Source organism: Triticum urartu, chromosome 2A, assembly GCF_056163025.1.
Source record: "Triticum urartu cultivar PI428250 chromosome 2A, HENAU_Tu73, whole genome shotgun sequence".
In the NCBI taxonomy this organism is placed as follows: Eukaryota; Viridiplantae; Streptophyta; class Magnoliopsida; order Poales; family Poaceae; genus Triticum; species Triticum urartu.
This window is the reverse complement of record NC_141874.1, coordinates 748,760,661-748,777,760: the sequence shown is the minus strand read 5'-3', so window position 1 is coordinate 748,777,760 and position 17,100 is coordinate 748,760,661. Positions and strand designations below refer to the sequence as shown.

General features: G+C 45.3%; 2 protein-coding genes and 1 pseudogene across 3 annotated transcripts in view; all 3 read left to right on the top strand.

Moving 5' to 3' along the window:
* Nucleotides 1-1,249: 1,249 nt before the first annotated feature.
* LOC147987671 (uncharacterized) lies at nt 1,250-3,931 on the top strand (annotated as a pseudogene).
* Nucleotides 3,932-5,825: 1,894 nt separating this feature from the next.
* Nucleotides 5,826-8,113, top strand: LOC125534508 (putative polyol transporter 4). 2 transcript variants are annotated; one of them, XR_007294502.2, is made up of 3 exons: nt 5,826-6,158; nt 6,251-7,687; nt 7,804-8,113. XR_007294502.2 is itself a non-coding variant. In XM_048697714.2 (2 exons), exons 1-2 carry the CDS (start codon nt 5,936-5,938, stop codon nt 7,615-7,617), a joined length of 1,590 nt encoding a protein of 529 aa, XP_048553671.1. In that variant the 5' UTR covers nt 5,826-5,935; the 3' UTR covers nt 7,618-7,797. The 2 variants fall into 2 exon arrangements, 1 of the variants encoding a protein (XP_048553671.1); XM_048697714.2 differs by lacking the exon at nt 7,804-8,113 and having other exon boundaries at nt 6,251-7,797.
* Nucleotides 8,114-9,529: 1,416 nt separating this feature from the next.
* LOC147987670 (uncharacterized) overlaps nt 9,530-17,100 on the top strand; it is a 31,595-nt gene continuing 24,024 nt past the window's right edge. Inside the window, exons 1-2 of the mRNA XM_087542474.1 lie at nt 9,530-9,588; nt 9,733-9,959. Coding sequence (XP_087398600.1) covers nt 9,530-9,588; nt 9,733-9,959 — 286 coding nt within the window. The remainder of the gene's footprint in view (nt 9,589-9,732; nt 9,960-17,100) is intronic.

Below are 17,100 nucleotides of genomic sequence, written 5' to 3'. Positions count from 1 at the left end.
ATGTCTATTTGTTCCTATGATTATCTAGGTATCCTCTCTCTCACGTTGCATGGATGGCATGGTTTTGGGGGACCTGATATGAGGTATCAGTTGTGGACGCAGCCACGCAAGCATTGAGGGTTGACTGATCACTGTCCAGGGATATGTCCGCGAATGTTTAGGGGGTCGGATTTGCTGCATCCGGATGTAGATATTCTTATAGCGCACGCAAGCAAGAATATTGACGGCAAGTCGTTGGTGAGCTGGACTGTAGCAGTCTTGGAGATGGCGCAACTGCGTGAAGAGGAACAGGGGGCCTCCTGGGGTGATGACAGCTGTTGATATATGACTTGCGCGAGAGAATCCTCAACGTCCATCCAAGCCTCGTACCGATTCACATCGTCTTCAGTCCAATTGTCGAATTATTCGGTTTCGTCATTGTCGATGAAGTTCAGGCTTGATGCAGGGAATGCAGGGTCCTGACAAACTAACTGTAGTTTTCAGTTCACTGCTGAATACCCCATCAAAAACCAAAAAGTTCACTGCTGAATACCCGAGCTGAACCAAATTCCTTGTTGACCGCTTGGTTTTTCTTTGATTTTGCGATGACGTCTTAGTTTTGATTAACACCTGCAGGTCGTGTATCACCTGCTGATTAACACCTGCGAGTTAGAGGTGTTTGTTTCCAGGGACTTATTGGTTTAGGGACTTAAAAAAGTCCCTACAAGTCCCATCTAAACCAAACAAAAGAGACTTATAGGGATTTAAAGTGGACATTTGAAACTTATGAAATAAGACTTTCAAGAAGGGACTTATATGAACTTATAGTTGTAATATGGTCTTTTATCCATGTTAAGTCTCAAGAACCAAACAGGTAGGGATTTATTCGGAACTTAAGACTTATAACTTGGGACTAAAAAAAATCATAAAACTTACTCCCTCCATTACAGTTTATTAGGCGCAACTCAGAGGGCTCTGGGACCTAGGTGTTTTCTAATTGAAAGGAAAAACGGAGCCAGTTAGCTGTAGATGCGCCTAATCAAATGTAAAATTGACGCATAGTACTCCCCGTCCATTAAACTGATTGCATGCACCGGTTTCCTTCTTTTCCCCCTGGCGTTTCCTACTCTGCATGCACCGGACCGAGTACTTTCCTTCCGCATGCATTTCTTTCGCGCGTGATTTCTACGCCGCGAGTTTCCTTTCGCGCGCGATTCCGCGCCTGATTTTCCTTCTGCGCCGCGCGCCGCGCGCGAGTTTCCTTCTTGGCCGCCTGATTTTCCTTCTACGCCGCGCGCAGTATAAGTAGCTATGGCGATGGATGTTCACGAACAGACGGCGCTCATCTTCGGCTTCCTCCTCTTGGCCTCCTCGGTCCAATGGCACGGACGCAGCAAGATGAATCAGATCGCCGGCTTCCTCCTCTTGGCCTCCGTGGGCTGTCTAGGGTTGCTTTCCAACCGAGAGCGCAGCCGCCCGGAGGACTTCCTCCTCTTGGTCTCACCGGACGAGCGAGAGTTCCATCCATCTCCATCGGCACGGCTGGGTTCGACCATCTTCCTCCTCCAACGACTTTGCCTCGACGGCGCGTCGGCCTCGCACGCCCATCTCGCCCTCCGGCACCTAACGAGGCCGGTTCGTCGAACTGGAGTGGCTCCGTCGGCAGGGAAGGTACAGACAGCGGTGGCGGGGCCGGGATCGCAAGTTCTACGTTCGTGGGCTTCACGTTTGGCAGCGGCGGGATCTCGTTTGGCGGTGGCGGCGGGATCTCGTTCGTCGGCGGGGCAGGTACAGGCAGCGGTGGCGAGTCACTAGGCTTCACGTTCAGTGCAGCCAGCACAGAAGGTAAACACTAATGTTCTACCAGCTCCTATGTTCGTCGGCGGGGCAGGTACGGCGCGTCGTACTGTGTTTGCGTTTAGTGCACTAGTGCATGCGTTTAGTACCAGCTCCATGCACTAGTGCATGCGTTTAGTACCAGCTCCAAGCACTAGTGCAGGTACGGCGCGTCGTCCTGTGTTCATGTGTTCGTCGGCGTTGCCAAAACTGCAATGTTTTAAAACTGCAGATCGTTACCAAAATTGCAGTGTTTGCTGCAGGAGTACTAAAACTGTTGTGTTCTAAAGCTGTTCTCTTCTCACGTTTGTGTTCTAAAGGAACTGGTGGACACAATGGTTTGGATGTGATGAACGGAGAGAACGCAACTGGTTCGGGCATTGGCTATCGAGGAAGTGGATACAACCCAAATTTTACCCATGCCGACGAATACCCTCCTAGTCGAGAGGCTGTACAAACCCAAAAACAACCAATCGATTTGAGTAAGCATATTTACAGCATAGTTTTGTTTCCATATTTTTTGTTTATCTAATTATTTTTCCTACGAATCTAGATGTTCTGTCGAACAAGGAGACAAGAAGACAGTACAATACAGATGACAAGTGTCACATATATGCTGAGATCATTAAACGTAATGGTACGGGTATAAGGTTGAAGCATGGTGTTTCTAAAGCTGTTGCACTAGCTTGTGATTGTCCTAGGAGGATAGTGCAAAGGGTATGGCGGGAGGCTAAAAAAGGTGGCGGCATTACTGGGGTCAAAAACAATCGGAAGCTCAAATCAGGAAGGAAGATGATTAATTTCGACATAGATGCATTGGAGGCCATCCCACCTGGAGAGAGAACAACATTAGAACAAGTTGCTGGACATTTGAACTTGTCAACTACCACTATTTGGCGGAGGTGAGCGTTATACTATCAGATTGTTGTCAATTTTCTACATGTCAACATTCTTTTATTATATGGAGGTGAGTGTTATCAACGAGATATTTTTGATATTTTGTTGTAGGTTGAAGATGAAGGAAATTAGACGAATAACAAGTGAATTGAAGCCTTCTTTGACTGCTGCAAACGAAAGGGCTCGTGTGGAGTATGCTCTTATGCATCTTGAGCGAAGTAGCCTAACATCCCAAGGCGGTATTAATCCCACATTTAGGGCTGATATGGATGTGGTTCATATAGATGAGAAATGATTTTATCGCACGCGGAAGACCCAGAACATGTATTTGAGTCATAGAGAGGAGGCACCACACCGGGAATGTAAACATAAAAACCACATTCAAAAAATTATGTTCTTGTCCGCAATGGCTAGACCAAGGTATGATGCTCAAGGCAATTGTGTATTTGATGGCAAGATTGGGGTTTGGGCTTACACAGAGTGGGTGCAAGCAAAAAAGAAGAGTCAAAATAGGTTGGTACTTGTTCTTGTTACTACTCCTACTTTCTGCTAAATTTTTATATGCACATTATTTACTTGTTCTTTATTTCTATATTCTTAGGTTGAGGGGAGCATGGGAGTTGAAGCCCTGCGATAAAGTGGACAGGGAGAAAAGTCGGGAGTACTTAGTGAAATACGTACTGCCGGCTATAAAGGAAAAGTGGCCTGAGAGTGATAGATGGAACACCATCTACGTACAGCAGGACAATGCTAGGACTCATATAAAACCAGATGATCCACTTTTTTTGCAGGAAGCTGCAAGGGGTGGTTGGGATATTAGGATGATATACCAACCACCTAATTCTCCTGACACAAACATATTAGATCTTGGTTGGTTTGCCTCAATTCAAGCAATGTTTCATAAAAAGATGTCCAAGACTCTACCCGAGATTGTCGCAAAGGTCTTGCACCGATTTGAGTATTTTATGTTATTTGTTCAAGATATCTACTCCCATAGGTTAATGTTATGAACTGATTGAGTTTTTTAATTTTATGTGTAATAGGTTAATCAATCCCTTGCTGAGTACCCCCATCAAAAGCTTAATAGGATCTGGTTGAGTCATCAAGCGTGTATGAGAGAGATCATCAAGCACAAGGGTTCTATGCACTATGCAGTTCCTCACTTGAAGAAAAAAGCACTAGAGAGACAAGGATGTCTCCCTGTTCGTTTGACAGTTGACAGAGAATATGTTGAGCAGGCAATTGAGCACTTGAACTCAACATGAGATGTAATGGCAGATTTTCAGTAGCACTTGAACTCAACATGAGATGTAATGGCAGATTTTCAGTAGCACTTGAACTCAACATGAGATAATACTCCTACTAGTGTTGCGAATGTACTGTTTTGAACTCAACATGAGATAATACTCCTATATGCAAGGGGCGGCCATCAGGTTCATAGATCATGCAGTAGCTTTTTTTTTGCGCAAATCCTATGGTATACTTCATTGCTATTCCCCTTGATTACTTTGTGAATAATCCGCAGGTTCACTCATACACTTTTACATATTCTATCACCAAGATAAGCTCATAATAAGATTATATAAAACCATATTCGTACTCACTTTCTTACATAAACTTGAAGCATATAAAACCATTACAACTCACTTTATTTTCATCATCCGGCGAATCTAAACTTGACTATTCGGCATATTATGCGCTTTCTTTTCGTCCTCTAGATAGATAGATGGGTTGCGACGGCACCTTATGCATACCCCTTCTTTGTTTATCGCCACCGTAGTCGCACAATCTTTGCACCAAAAGTTGTCACACAGGCAAGGATTTCCGCAAGCCTCGCAAGAACGCAAATCTTTTGGTACCGGGAGCCTACATCCTAAGCAAAGGAATATGGAAGGCTCACCGCGGATGCCACACTTGAGGCACAAAGCCGGATGAATGCACACCTCGCAAGTTGATGTCGGGTTGGAGTAGGTTCTGTGTGACACATCTTGCACGAGGTTAGCGGTGCGGACGTACCTAGCCGAAATCCTTGCATCTGTAGCGTCGACATTGGTTGCACGATCCACTCTATGAAAAAGATCCTGGATGTTTTTATCAACCCTCTGAAATTCATCCTCTAGTTCTTGTACTTGGCCTTGCGTGATCTCCACATCGCCATCCACCTCGACATGGACGGCATCCACCTCGCCCTCCACCTCTCCTTCTCCATGGACGCCCTCCACCTCTCCTTCTCCATGGACGCCCTCCATCTCTCCTTCTCCATGAACCTCAACTTCCTTCTCCATTTGGCTTCCCCCTCGCTGGTTCAAGGAATAGCAAAGCAAATGGCTCTTCTTTTATACACCAAGGAATGGGGATGCGGTGTGAAAAGGAGATCAAAAGCTGCTGCATGCAAATCCTTCTCCATTCACACCTCAACAAAAACTGACGTGTTCCCACTTGCATGCAGAATTGAAAGGAGGAAGGAAAGAGAGCACCGCATGCACCAAACGCCACAATTAATTCTGTGATTAATGAAACACGCCTTAAATCTCTCCTATTCTGAAAAATCAAGGATTTGGAGATGCGCCCAACAAACAAAAATGGAGGGAGTATGAACCAAACAGGGCCTTAATTGGTTGACAGCCTGAGAGTTCATCAATGTGCAGCGAGCAATAAATATTCAACATGCATGACGCTGAAAATTAGCGAGCTGATCACAAGTTCATACCAACTCCTGGCCAGTGAAGTGATCAGTCCTATTCTAAGTGACACAACAAGCACATCCGAAAATTTGTGAAGATCCCTGTTTCCTGGCGTCATCGAGTCCTTCGAGAAGATTCGCGATGGCGTGACCGTCTACTACAACAAATTCTGTCTGGCTCAGTGTGGGTGATGCAATGACACCTTTGACTTGCTCTAGTATTTGTACTCTTCGCTATGTGGTCTAGTTTTCTTGTAAAAGAAAGCACCGCAACAGAATCATATATATAATACTCCTTCCATCCCAATAATATAAAAAGTTAAAACATTACGATCCTTTCTTGAGATTTTTGTCTTGTATTATGAGCCGGGGGAAGTAAAAAGTTAAAAACGCTACCTTTTCCAACTTGCAGTTAAACAAGTAGCACGATTTGATTAAGAAATTCCTCGGTTTCTCCTCCTCTTGGTCTCCCTCCTCCCTCAGATCCATGGCCGGCGATTTTGCCACTCAGAGTCCACGCTGAATCTTGGAAGAGCATCCATGGAGCTTCGTGGCGCCGGCACGGCGGCCAACGGCGGCGGCATGGCCGGGTTCTTGGGGAGGAAGAGCAGGTACGTGCGCATGGACGACGTGCTCCCGCCGGACCCGGAGGTGGAGAAGGAGGACGGCGTCGGCGGCGGGGTCCGTGTTCGCGGCGGCGCGAGGAGACACGTGTTCCTCTGCTCCGTCTTCGCCTCCCTCAACCACGTCCTCCTCGGCTACGGTACGGTGAGCAGCGGAGCTCTGCCTCCCTCAATGGCGTTTCTTGATGCAGATTTGTCAAAGCTTTCGCTTTGTTGCCGTGTGTCTCTGCAGATGTCGGCGTGATGAGCGGCTGCATCATCTTCATCCAGAAGGACCTCCACATCGACGAGGTGCAGCAGGAGGTGCTCGTCGGCTGCCTCAGCTTCATCTCGCTCCTCGGCAGCCTCGCCGCCGGCAGGACGTCCGACGCCATAGGCCGGAAGCGGACCATCGGGCTCGCGGCCGCCATCTTCCAGGCCGGCGCGGCCGTGATGGCTCTCGCGCCGTCCTTCGCCGCGCTCATGGCCGGGAGGCTGCTGGCCGGCATCGGCATCGGGTTCGGCCTCATGGTCGCGCCGGTGTACATCTCGGAGATCTCCCCGGCGGCTCTGCGGGGCTCGCTCGCCTCCCTCCCGGAGATATTCATAAGCTTCGGCATCCTCCTCGGCTACGTCTCGAACCTCGCCTTCGCGGGCCTCCCCGACCACGTCAACTGGCGCGTCATGCTCGCCGCCGGCATCCTCCCGTCCATCTCCGTCGCCTACGTGCTCACGGTGATCCCGGAGTCCCCGCGGTGGCTCGTCATGCAGGGCCGCACCGGCGAGGCGCGTGCCGTGCTCCTCACGGTCACGGAGACCGAGGGCGAGGCGCAGGAGAGGCTCGCCGAGATCGAGGAGTCGGCGCGCGTGACGAGCGCCGGCAAAGCGGTTTGGAGAGAAATTATGAGGCCGTCGCCGGTCGTCCGCCGGATGATGCTCGCCGGGCTGGGCGTCCAGTTCTTCCAGCAGGCCACAGGCATCGACGCACTGGTGTATTACAGTCCGACCATATTCCGGGACGCCGGCATCGCCACGGAGGGCCACCTCCTGGCCGCCACCGTCGCGGTGGGGCTCTCCAAGACGATCTTCATCGTGATCGCCATACTTCTGGTAGACCGCGTCGGCAGGAAGCCCCTACTCCTCATCAGCACGGTCGGCATCACCGCCTGCCTTGCCGTGCTCGCCGCGACGCTCTCCCTGCTGTCGCGCGGCGCGCTGCCAGGCGGCGCGGCGATCGCGCTGGCCATCTTGACGGTGTGCGGCTTCGTGGCCTTCTTCTCGGTGGGCATCGGGCCCATCAACATGGTGCTGAGCTCGGAGATCTACCCGCTGAGGCTGCGCGCGCAGGCGGTGGGCCTCGGCCTGGCGGTGAACCGGCTGACCAGCGGCGCCGTGGCCATGTCCTTCCTGTCCATCTGCCGCGCCGTGTCCGTGGCCGGCGCGTTCACGGCGTTCGCGGCCGTCTCGGCGCTGTCCGTGGCGTTCGTGCACTGGTTCGTGCCCGAGACGAGCGGCAAGACGCTCGAGGAGATCGAGTTGCTGTTCGGCGATGCCGGTGGCAGCGGCGGCGAGGTGGAGGTGGAGCTCGGCGACGGGGAACATCTGGTGCACGAGCGATGAGAACCGGACGGCCGGCGGTGCCATTTCTGTGTTGAGCACAGAAATTGCAGTGTCAGGGAAAAGCTAAAAAGTTAGAAACTAGTCATACATTCGCGAATGTTCTTTTTACTTGGAAAATCAGGGATCTTTCCCTGGTTCATTCAAATTAACATAGCAGCAGTAACCACTGAACTTCCTCAAATACAGGAACGCATTGGCCAAGCATCGATGGACAAACTCACACGTCAATGGCCGCCCGATCACATGTGGATGGCCTGATCTTTCTATGGCGTCTTCTTCAGGAATTCCAAGGAGGCATATCCACCATGGCCTACTATATATGCTTTTCTATGTTGCAAACTAATTTCAGTTTCACATAAATTTGCGTCTACAATTGGCATGATCTTCCTCTGGGTTCATTAAGTTAGGCACTTCGAACTGTGCTGGTCCGTCAGCATGTTTATTGCTAAGAGAGGGAGGGGGGGCCTCCAGCCCAATAACAGGCTGTTCCTATATATGGATTTGACCAACCTTCAAGCCCAATTGCAAAACATGGAAGTGACATTCAATCGCGCAGGGCCGAAAAAGAATACCACGACGACGGAAACAAAATATTTGGATTGGAGATGCGAGGAATCGAACCCCGTGCCTCTATTCCGCATTGATTAGCGCTCTACCAATTGAGCTACATCCCCTTTTGATTGAACTATGTTAATTAGGATAATTATTTTTAATTGACCGTGGTTCAGAAATAGTCATATCTGAGCCCGTTCGACGGCCCAAGAGTATCTCTGTGGCTGCAAGGACGCTGTTCTGAGCCCTGAAGAAACGAGCCGCAGAAAGATGTTTCCCGTTCGCCTTGGAAAGTTCAAAACTAGGCACGTCCATTTGACCCGAGACCCCGACCGATCGATCTTCGCCCAATCGATCCAGCACCTACGCAACAGTGAGTACGTCCACCCCACAGAAACAACATGCGGAAAGATGTTTGACAAGGTTCGTGTTTTGACAAAGAAAATCGAGAGATCGAACATCTGAAATCTGGTAATGTATCGTCGGAGACTGGCTGCTTCTATCTCCAGGTCGTACCTTCGACGCCAGGCCGGGGACAAACTAGTATAGCAGCTAGTACAAGGGAGGCAGATTTTTGGTCTATGGGAACATCTACACCCTATATGAAAAAAAAATAGTAATTCAACAAAAGGTCAAAAGTTCCTAAAATTATTTTTTACATAAATTTGACCTTTTATTGTACTCGTGAGAAAAAAATCACAAAAGGAAAATCTTCCTTTGACTTCTTTTCAAAAAAGATAAAATTTTGGCCAAAATAATATTAATAATGACCTATAACAGCAAATCAATTTTGTCTTTTTTGCTGTGAAGTCAACTTTGTTTTTTTCATGAAAATTTATATACTAGTGCAAAAATAAGTCAAGTTTTTTGTCAAAATAGTTCTTACCTATTTTGACTTTTTATTTAAATATTAAAAAAATCCCTATATAAGGTGCATATACAATTAGGAACCAAAGTGTATTTCCCCTAGTACAAGACGTACAGATTTGCGGGCGAAAATGGAAAGAAAAACACATGCTCAACTGATCCACATCGACAACCACGACGGCGTGCATGCCCTAGCTTCAAGCTTTCTTATTAGCACTACATACAGATAGATTACCATCGCCAGCAATGAATATATTCAGCTAGCTGGCAAGGTGAGTACATGCATCTTGCTACTCCACAGCAGCTTAGCTAATTACCATTCATCCACAAATTAAACAGTGCGTTTGACTGACTCATTAATTAATTACGTGTGGAAGTTTTGGTCTGGTTCTGTCGCCGCGGTGGTTGCCTACGTGTTGTCGGAGAAAACAGCTAGAAATGAGGAGAGAAAAGCAGTGAAATGTTTTCTTTCACTTTTTTTGACAATCCCTATATGGATAGTTTATCCCATGCTGTAGAATTCGGGCTCTTCTTGAGGGATGGATTCAAAAAGTCTGTTGTTACAATGTTCACCATTTAATTCTAACCACTTGCTGTACTGTGCATACCATTAATTATTAACTACATTATTCTTAATTATCATATAGTGTATCTCATGCAATGTAAGGTCCAATTCAATAATTTAATTGGTGACAGTTTCAACTTTTTGGATGGTCAAGCGCAATGGTACAAAATTGACATTTGTAAACAAAAGGATAAAACCATCATAGGAGGCGATGGATGGAACAAGTACATTTCAAATAATAAGCTCATCGGGGGAGAGTACATAGGCTTTTACTTGAAGAAAGTGGTCAACAAGTTAAGGATTAAGTATTTCTCCGACCAAGATGATGAGCTTGACGAGGATGATGCTAGGATTCCCAGTATGATGATGATGATGAGAGCCAAGATGATGATGATGCTAGCAAGGATGACGATAGCAGTCAGGAGCATGAGGATGAGGATGAGGAAAATGATGAGGGTAGCGGAGATGATGGCGATGATGATCCATACAATTATGCAATTTTCTCTCAAAGAATGAAAGAGCTCAATGAGGATGAGAAGGCCAAACTCATCGCGATCGTACCATCAAGTGTGCACCACTTGGGGAGGCCATTTGTGCATTGCTTTATCAAGACCAACATCGTGAAACACATCATGGGATGTCTTTTCTTTTCTTTTTTTGTTCATAACACTATATGGCAAGATGTCTAACATTGCGTGCTCTATTTTGTTTTTAATCACGGGGATCATAGAAATTACCTATGAAGATTATTTGTGCCGATGACATCCATGCTGTCGGCATGGATAGAGTAAGCCTTGGAGCAGTAGGTCATGTCACCAGCGTTCGATACAAGACGGATATAGACGGCCGCATATCGTTCTATGAGGCCGGCTAGCGGGAATTCCTGAAGGGAAAGAGACAACGACTAATGGTTGACACAACAGTGGTCATCACGGTAAGGAACAACAACTTCCAGATGATGGTTGTTGTAGATCTTATTTAGAAATAAGGTCCAGTCAAATATCTCCTAGCCGAAGAACTCTTAGTTACTTAGTTAAGATGCACGTCATATTTTGATGTTGGTTTGTTAACTCAAAGAAACTTGAAGTGTTACTAGTTGTTATGAAGAGTACTAATTACCTAGTGAACTTGAATGCCTAAGCGTACAATGCGTGCTGTATTCCCTTTTTATATTGGATTTACGCAAAACGCATCCATGGCATCACAATTGGTGCCATGGGTGCAAAACTCTAATTCTCATGAATAAGCCCGCAGTGGTAAGCCACAACGCCCTGTTGGAAATATGCCCTAGAGGCAATAATAAAATGATTATTATATTTCCTTGTTCATGATAATTGTCTATTATTCATGCTATAATTGTATTATCCAGATGAAGGAAATATGCCCTAGAGGCAATAATAAAGTTATTATTTATTTCCTTATATCATGATAAATGTTTATTATTCATGCTAGAATTGTATTAACCGGAAACATAATACATGTGTGAATACATAGACAAACAGAGTGTCACTAGTATGCCTCTACTTGACTAGCTCGTTAATCAAAGATGGTTATGTTTCCTAACCATGGACAAAGAGTTGTTATTTGATTAACGGGATCACATCATTAGGTGAATGATCTGATTGACATGACCCATTCCATTAGCTTAGCACCCGATCGTTTAGTATGTTGCTATTGCTTTCTTCATGACTTATACATGTTCCTATGACTATGAGATTATGCAACTCCCGTTTGCCGGAGGAACACTTTGTGTGCTAGCAAACGTCACAACGTAACTGGGTGATCATAAAGGAGCTCTACATGTGTCTCCAAAGGTACATGTTGGGTTGGCGTATTTCGAGATTAGGATTTGTCACTCCGATTGTCGGAGAGGTATCTCTGGGCCCTCTCGGTAATGCACATCACTGAAGCCTTGCAAGCATTGCAACTAATGAGTTAGTTGCGGGATGATGTATTACGGAACAAGTAAAGAGACTTGCCGGTAACGAGATTGAACTAGGTATTGGATACCGACGATCGAATCTCGGGCAAATAACATACCGATGACAAAGGAAACAACGTATGTTGTTATGCGGTCTGACCGATAAAGATCTTCGTAGAATATGTAGGAGCCAATATGGGCATCCAGGTTCCGCTATTGGTTATTGACCGGAGACGTGTCTCGGTCATGTCTACATTGTTCTCGAACCCGTAGGGTCCGCACGCTTAAGGTTTGATGACAGTTATATTATGAGTTTATAAGTTTTGATGTACCGAAGGAGTTTGGAGTCCCGGATGAGATCGGGGACATGACGAGGAGTCTCGAAATGGTCGAGACGTAAAGATCGATATATTGGACGACTATATTCGGACATCGGAAAGGTTCCGAGTGATTCGGGTATTTTTCGGAGTACCGGGGAGTTACGGGAATACGGGAAAGAGTATTGGGCCTTAATGGGCTTTAGTGGGAAGGAGCCAGGAGGTGGCGCGCGCCCCTCCCAAGCCCAGTCCGAATTGGACAAGGGGTTTGGGGCGCGGCCCCCCTCTCCCTTCCTTCTCCACTTCCCTCCTTTCCCCCCTTCTCCTAGTTGGACTAGGAAAGAAGGAGTCCTACTCCCGGTGGGAGTAGGACTCCCCTTGGCGCGCCCTCCTCCTAGGGCCGGCCTCCTCCTCCCTTGCTCCTTTATATACGGGGGCAGGGGGACACCCTAGACACACAAGTTGATCCACGTGATCATATTCTTAGCCGTGTGCGGTGCCCCCTTCCACCATAGTCCTCGATAATATTGTAGCGGTGCTTAGGAGAAGCCCTACAACGGTAGTACATCAAGATCGTCACCACGCCGTCGTGCTGACGGAACTCTTCCTCGACACTTTGCTGGATCGGAGTCCGGGGATCGTCATCGAGCTGAACGTGTGCTAGAACTCGGAGGTGCCGTAGTTTCGGTGCTTGATCGGTCGGGCCGTGGAGACGTACAACTACATCAACCAAGTTAACGCTTCCGTTGTTGATCTACAAGGGTACGTAGATCACACTCTCCCCCTCTCGTTGCTATGCATCACCATGATCTTGCGTGTGCGTAGGAATTTTTTTGAAATTACTACGAAACCCAACAGTGGCATCCGAGCCTAGGTTTTATGTGTTGATGTTATATGCACGAGTAGAACACAAGTGAGTTGTGGGCGATATAAGTCATACTGCTTACCAGCATGTCATACTTTGGTTCGACGGTATTGTTGGACGAAGCGGCCCAGACCGACATTACGCGTACGCTTACCGAGACCGGTTCTCCCGACGTGCTTTGCACAAAGGTGGCTAGCGGGTGACAGTTTCTCCAACTTTAGTTGAACCGAGTGTGGCTACGCCCGGTCCTTGTGAAGGTTAAAACAGCACCAACTTGACAAACTATCGTTGTGGTTTTGATGCGTAGGTAAGATTAGTTCTTGCTTAAGCCCGTAGCAGCCACGTAAAACTTGCAACAACAAAGTAGAGGACGTTTAACTTGTTTTTGCAGGGCATGTTGTGATGTGATATGGTCAAGACATGATGCTAAATTTTATTGTATGAGATGATCATGTTTTGTAACCGAGTTATCGGCAACTGGCAGGAGCCATATGGTTGTCGCTTTATTGTATGCAATGCAATCGTGCTGTAATGCTTTACTTTATCACTAAGCGGTAGCAATAGTTGTGGAAGCATAAGATTGGCGAGACGACAACGATGCTACGATGGAGATCAAGGTGTCGCGCCGGTGACGATGGTGATCACGACGGTGCTTCGAGGATGGAGATCACAAGCACAAGATGATGATGGCCATATCATATCACTTATATTGATTGCATGTGATGTTTATCTTTTATGCATCTTATCTTGCTTTGATTGACGGTAGCATTATAAGATGATCTCTCACTAATTATCAAGAAGTGTTCTCCCTGAGTATGCACCGTTGCGAAAGTTCTTCGTGCTGAGACACCACGTGATGATCGGGTGTGATAGGCTCTATGTTCAAATACAACGGGTGCAAAACAGTTGCACACGCAGAATACTCAGGTTATACTTGACGAGCCAAGCATATACAGATATGGCCTCGGAACACGGAGATCGAAAGGTCGAGCATGAATCATATAGTAGATATGATCAACATAGTGATGTTCACCAATGAAACTACTCCATCTCACGTGATGATCGGACATGGTTTAGTTGATTTGGGTCACGTAATCACTTAGAGGATTAGAGGGATGTCTATATAAGTGGGAGTTCTTTAAGTAAATTAATTGAACCTAAATTTATCATGAACTTAGTCCTGGTAGTATTTTGCAAATTATGTTGTAGATCAATAGCTCGCGTTGTTGCTTCCCTGTGTTTATTTTGATATGTTCCTAGAGAAAATTGTGTTGAAAGATGTTAGTAGAAATGATGCGGATTGGATCCGTGATCTGAGGTTTATCCTCATTGCTGCACAGAAGAAGTATGTCCTTGATGCACCGCTAGGTGACGGACCTATTGCAGGAGCATATGCAGACGTTATGAACGTTTGGCTAGCTCAATATGATGACTACTTGATAGTTTAGTGCACCATGCTTAATGGCTTAGAATCGGGACTTCAAAGATGTTTTGAACGTCATGGAGCATATGAGATGTTCCAGGAGTTGAAGTTAATATTTCAAGCAAATACCCGAGTTGAGAGATATGAAGTCTCCAACAAGTTCTATAGCTAAAAGATGGAGGAGAATCGCTCAACTAGTGAGCATGTGCTCAGATTGTCTGAGTACTACAATCGCTTGAATCAAGTGGGAGTTAATCTTCCAGATAAGATACTGATTGACAGAATTCTCTAGTCACCATCACCAAGTTAGTAGAACTTCGTGATGAACTATGATATGCAAGGGATAACGGAAACGATTCCCAAGCTCTTCGTAATGCGGAAATTGACGAAGGTAGAAATCGAGAAAAACATCAAGTGTTGATGGTAGACAAGACCACTAGTTTCAAGAAAAGGGCAGAGGGAAGAAGGGGAACTTCAAGAAGAACAACAAGCAAGTTGCTGCTCAAGTGAAGAAGCCCAAGTCTGGTCCTAAGCCTGAGACTAAGTGTTTCTACTGCAAAGGGATTGGTCACTGGAAGCTGAACTACCCCAAGTGATTGGCAGATAAGAAGGATGTCAAAGTGAACATAAGTATATTTGATATACATGTTATTGATGTGTACTTTACTAGTTTTTATAGCAACCCCTCAGTATTTGATACTAGTTCAGTTGCTAAGATTAGTAACTCGAAACAGGAGTTGTAGAATAAACAGAGACTAGTTAAGGGTGAAGTGACGATGTGTGTTGGAAGTGGTTCCAAGATTGATATGATCATCATCGCACACTCCCTATACTTTCGGGATTAGTGTTGAACCTGAATAAGTGTTATTTGGTGTTTGCGTTGAGCATGAATATGATTTGATCATGTTTATTGTAATACGGTTATTCATTTAAGTAAGAGAATAAATTGTTGTTCTGTTTACATGAATAAAACCTTATATGGTTACACACCCAATGAAAATAGTTCGTTGGATCTTGATCGTAGTGATACACATAATCATAATATTGAAACCAAAAGATGCAAAGTTAATAATGATAGTGCAACTTATTTGTGGCACTGCCGTTTAGGTCATATCGGTGTAAAGCGCATGAAGAAACTCCATACTGATGGACTTTTGGAACCACTTGATTATGAATCACTTGGTACTTGCGAACCATGCCTCATGGGCAAGATGACTAAAACGCCGTTCTCCAGAACAATGGAGCGAGCAACTGACTTATTGGAAATAAATACATACTGATGTATGCGATCCGATGAGTGTTAAGGCTCGGGGAGGGTATCATTATTTTCTGACCTTCACAGATGACTTAAGCAGATATGGGTATATCTACTTAATGAAACATAAGTCTGAAACATTTGAAAAGTTCAAAGAATTTCAGAGTGAAGTGGAAAATCATCGTGACAAGAAAATAAAGTTTCTACGATCTGATCGCGGAGACAAATATTTGAGTTACGAGTTTGATCTTCAATTAAAACAATGTGGAATAGTTTCACAAACTCATGCCACATGGAACACCACAGCATAATGGTGTGTCCGAACGTCATAACCGTACTTTATTGGATATAGTGCAATCTATGATGTCTCTTACCGATCTACCACTATCGTTTTGGGGTGATGCATTAGAGACAGCTGCATTCATGTTAAAAGGGCACCATCTAAATCTGTTGAGACGACACCGTATGAACTATGGTTTGGCAAGAAACCTAAGCTGTCATTTCTTAAAGTTTGAGGTTGCAATGCTTATGTGAAAAAGTTTCAACCTGATAAGCTCAAACCCAAATCGGAGAAGTGCGTCTTCATAGGATACCCAAAAGAAAATGTTGGGTACACCTTCTATCACAGATCCGAAGGAAATACATTCGTTGCTAAGAATGGATCCTTTCTAGAGAAGGAGTTTCTCTCGAAAGAAGTGAGTGAGAGGAAAGTAAAACTTGATAAGGTAATTGTACCTTCTCCCTTATTGGAAAGTAGTTCATCACAGAAATCTGTTCCTGTGACTACTACACCAATTAGTGAGGAAGCTAATGATGATGATCATGTAACTTCAGATCAAGTTACTACCGAATCTCGTAGGTAAACCAGAGTGAGATCCGCACCAGAGTGGTATGGTAATCTTGTTCTGAAGGTCATGCTACTTGACCATGATGAACCTACGAACTATGAAGAAGCGATGGTGAGCCCAGATTTGAGACCATGAAATATGAGATGGGATCCATGTATGAGAACAAAGTATGGACTTTGGTTGACTTGCCCGATGATCTGCAAGCAATTGAGAATAAATGGATCTTCAAGAGGAAGACGGACGCTGATAGTAGTGTTACTATCTACAAAGCTAGAATTGTCACAAAAGGTTTTCGACAAGTTCAAGGTGTTAACTACGATGAGAGTTTCTCACTCGTATCTATGCTTAAGTCTGTCCGAATCATGTTAGCAATTGCCGCATTATATGAAATCTGGCAAATGGATAAACAAAACTGCATTCCTTAATAGATTTATTAAAGAAGAGTTGTATATGATACAACCAGAAGGTTGTGTCAATCCTAAAGGTGCTAACAAAATATGCAAGCTCCAGCGATCCATCTATGGACTGGTGCAAGCATCTCGGAGTCGGAATATACGCTTTGATAAGTTGATCAAAGCATATAGTTTTATACAGACTTCCGGTAAAGCCTGTATTTACTAGAAAGTGAGTGGGAGCACTACAACATTTCTGATAAGTATATGTGAATGACATAATGTTGATCGGAAATAATGTAGAATTATTCTGCAAAGCATAAAGGAATGTTTGAAAGGAGTTTTTCAAAGAAAGACCTCGGTGAAGCTGCTTACATATTGAGTATCAAGATCTATAGAGATAGATCAAGATGCTTGATAAGTTTTTTCAATGAGTACATACCTTGACAAGATTTTGAAGTAGTTCAAAATGGAACAG

Excerpts from the sequence above, each read along its gene's own strand:
- LOC125534508 (XM_048697714.2), top strand. The coding sequence starts at position 5,936 with ATGGAGCTTCGTGGCGCCGGCACGGCGGCCAACGGCGGCGGCATGGCC. Across the intron at positions 6,159-6,250 it reads CCACGTCCTCCTCGGCTACG|ATGTCGGCGTGATGAGCGGC; the intron begins GTACGGTGAGCA and ends GTGTCTCTGCAG.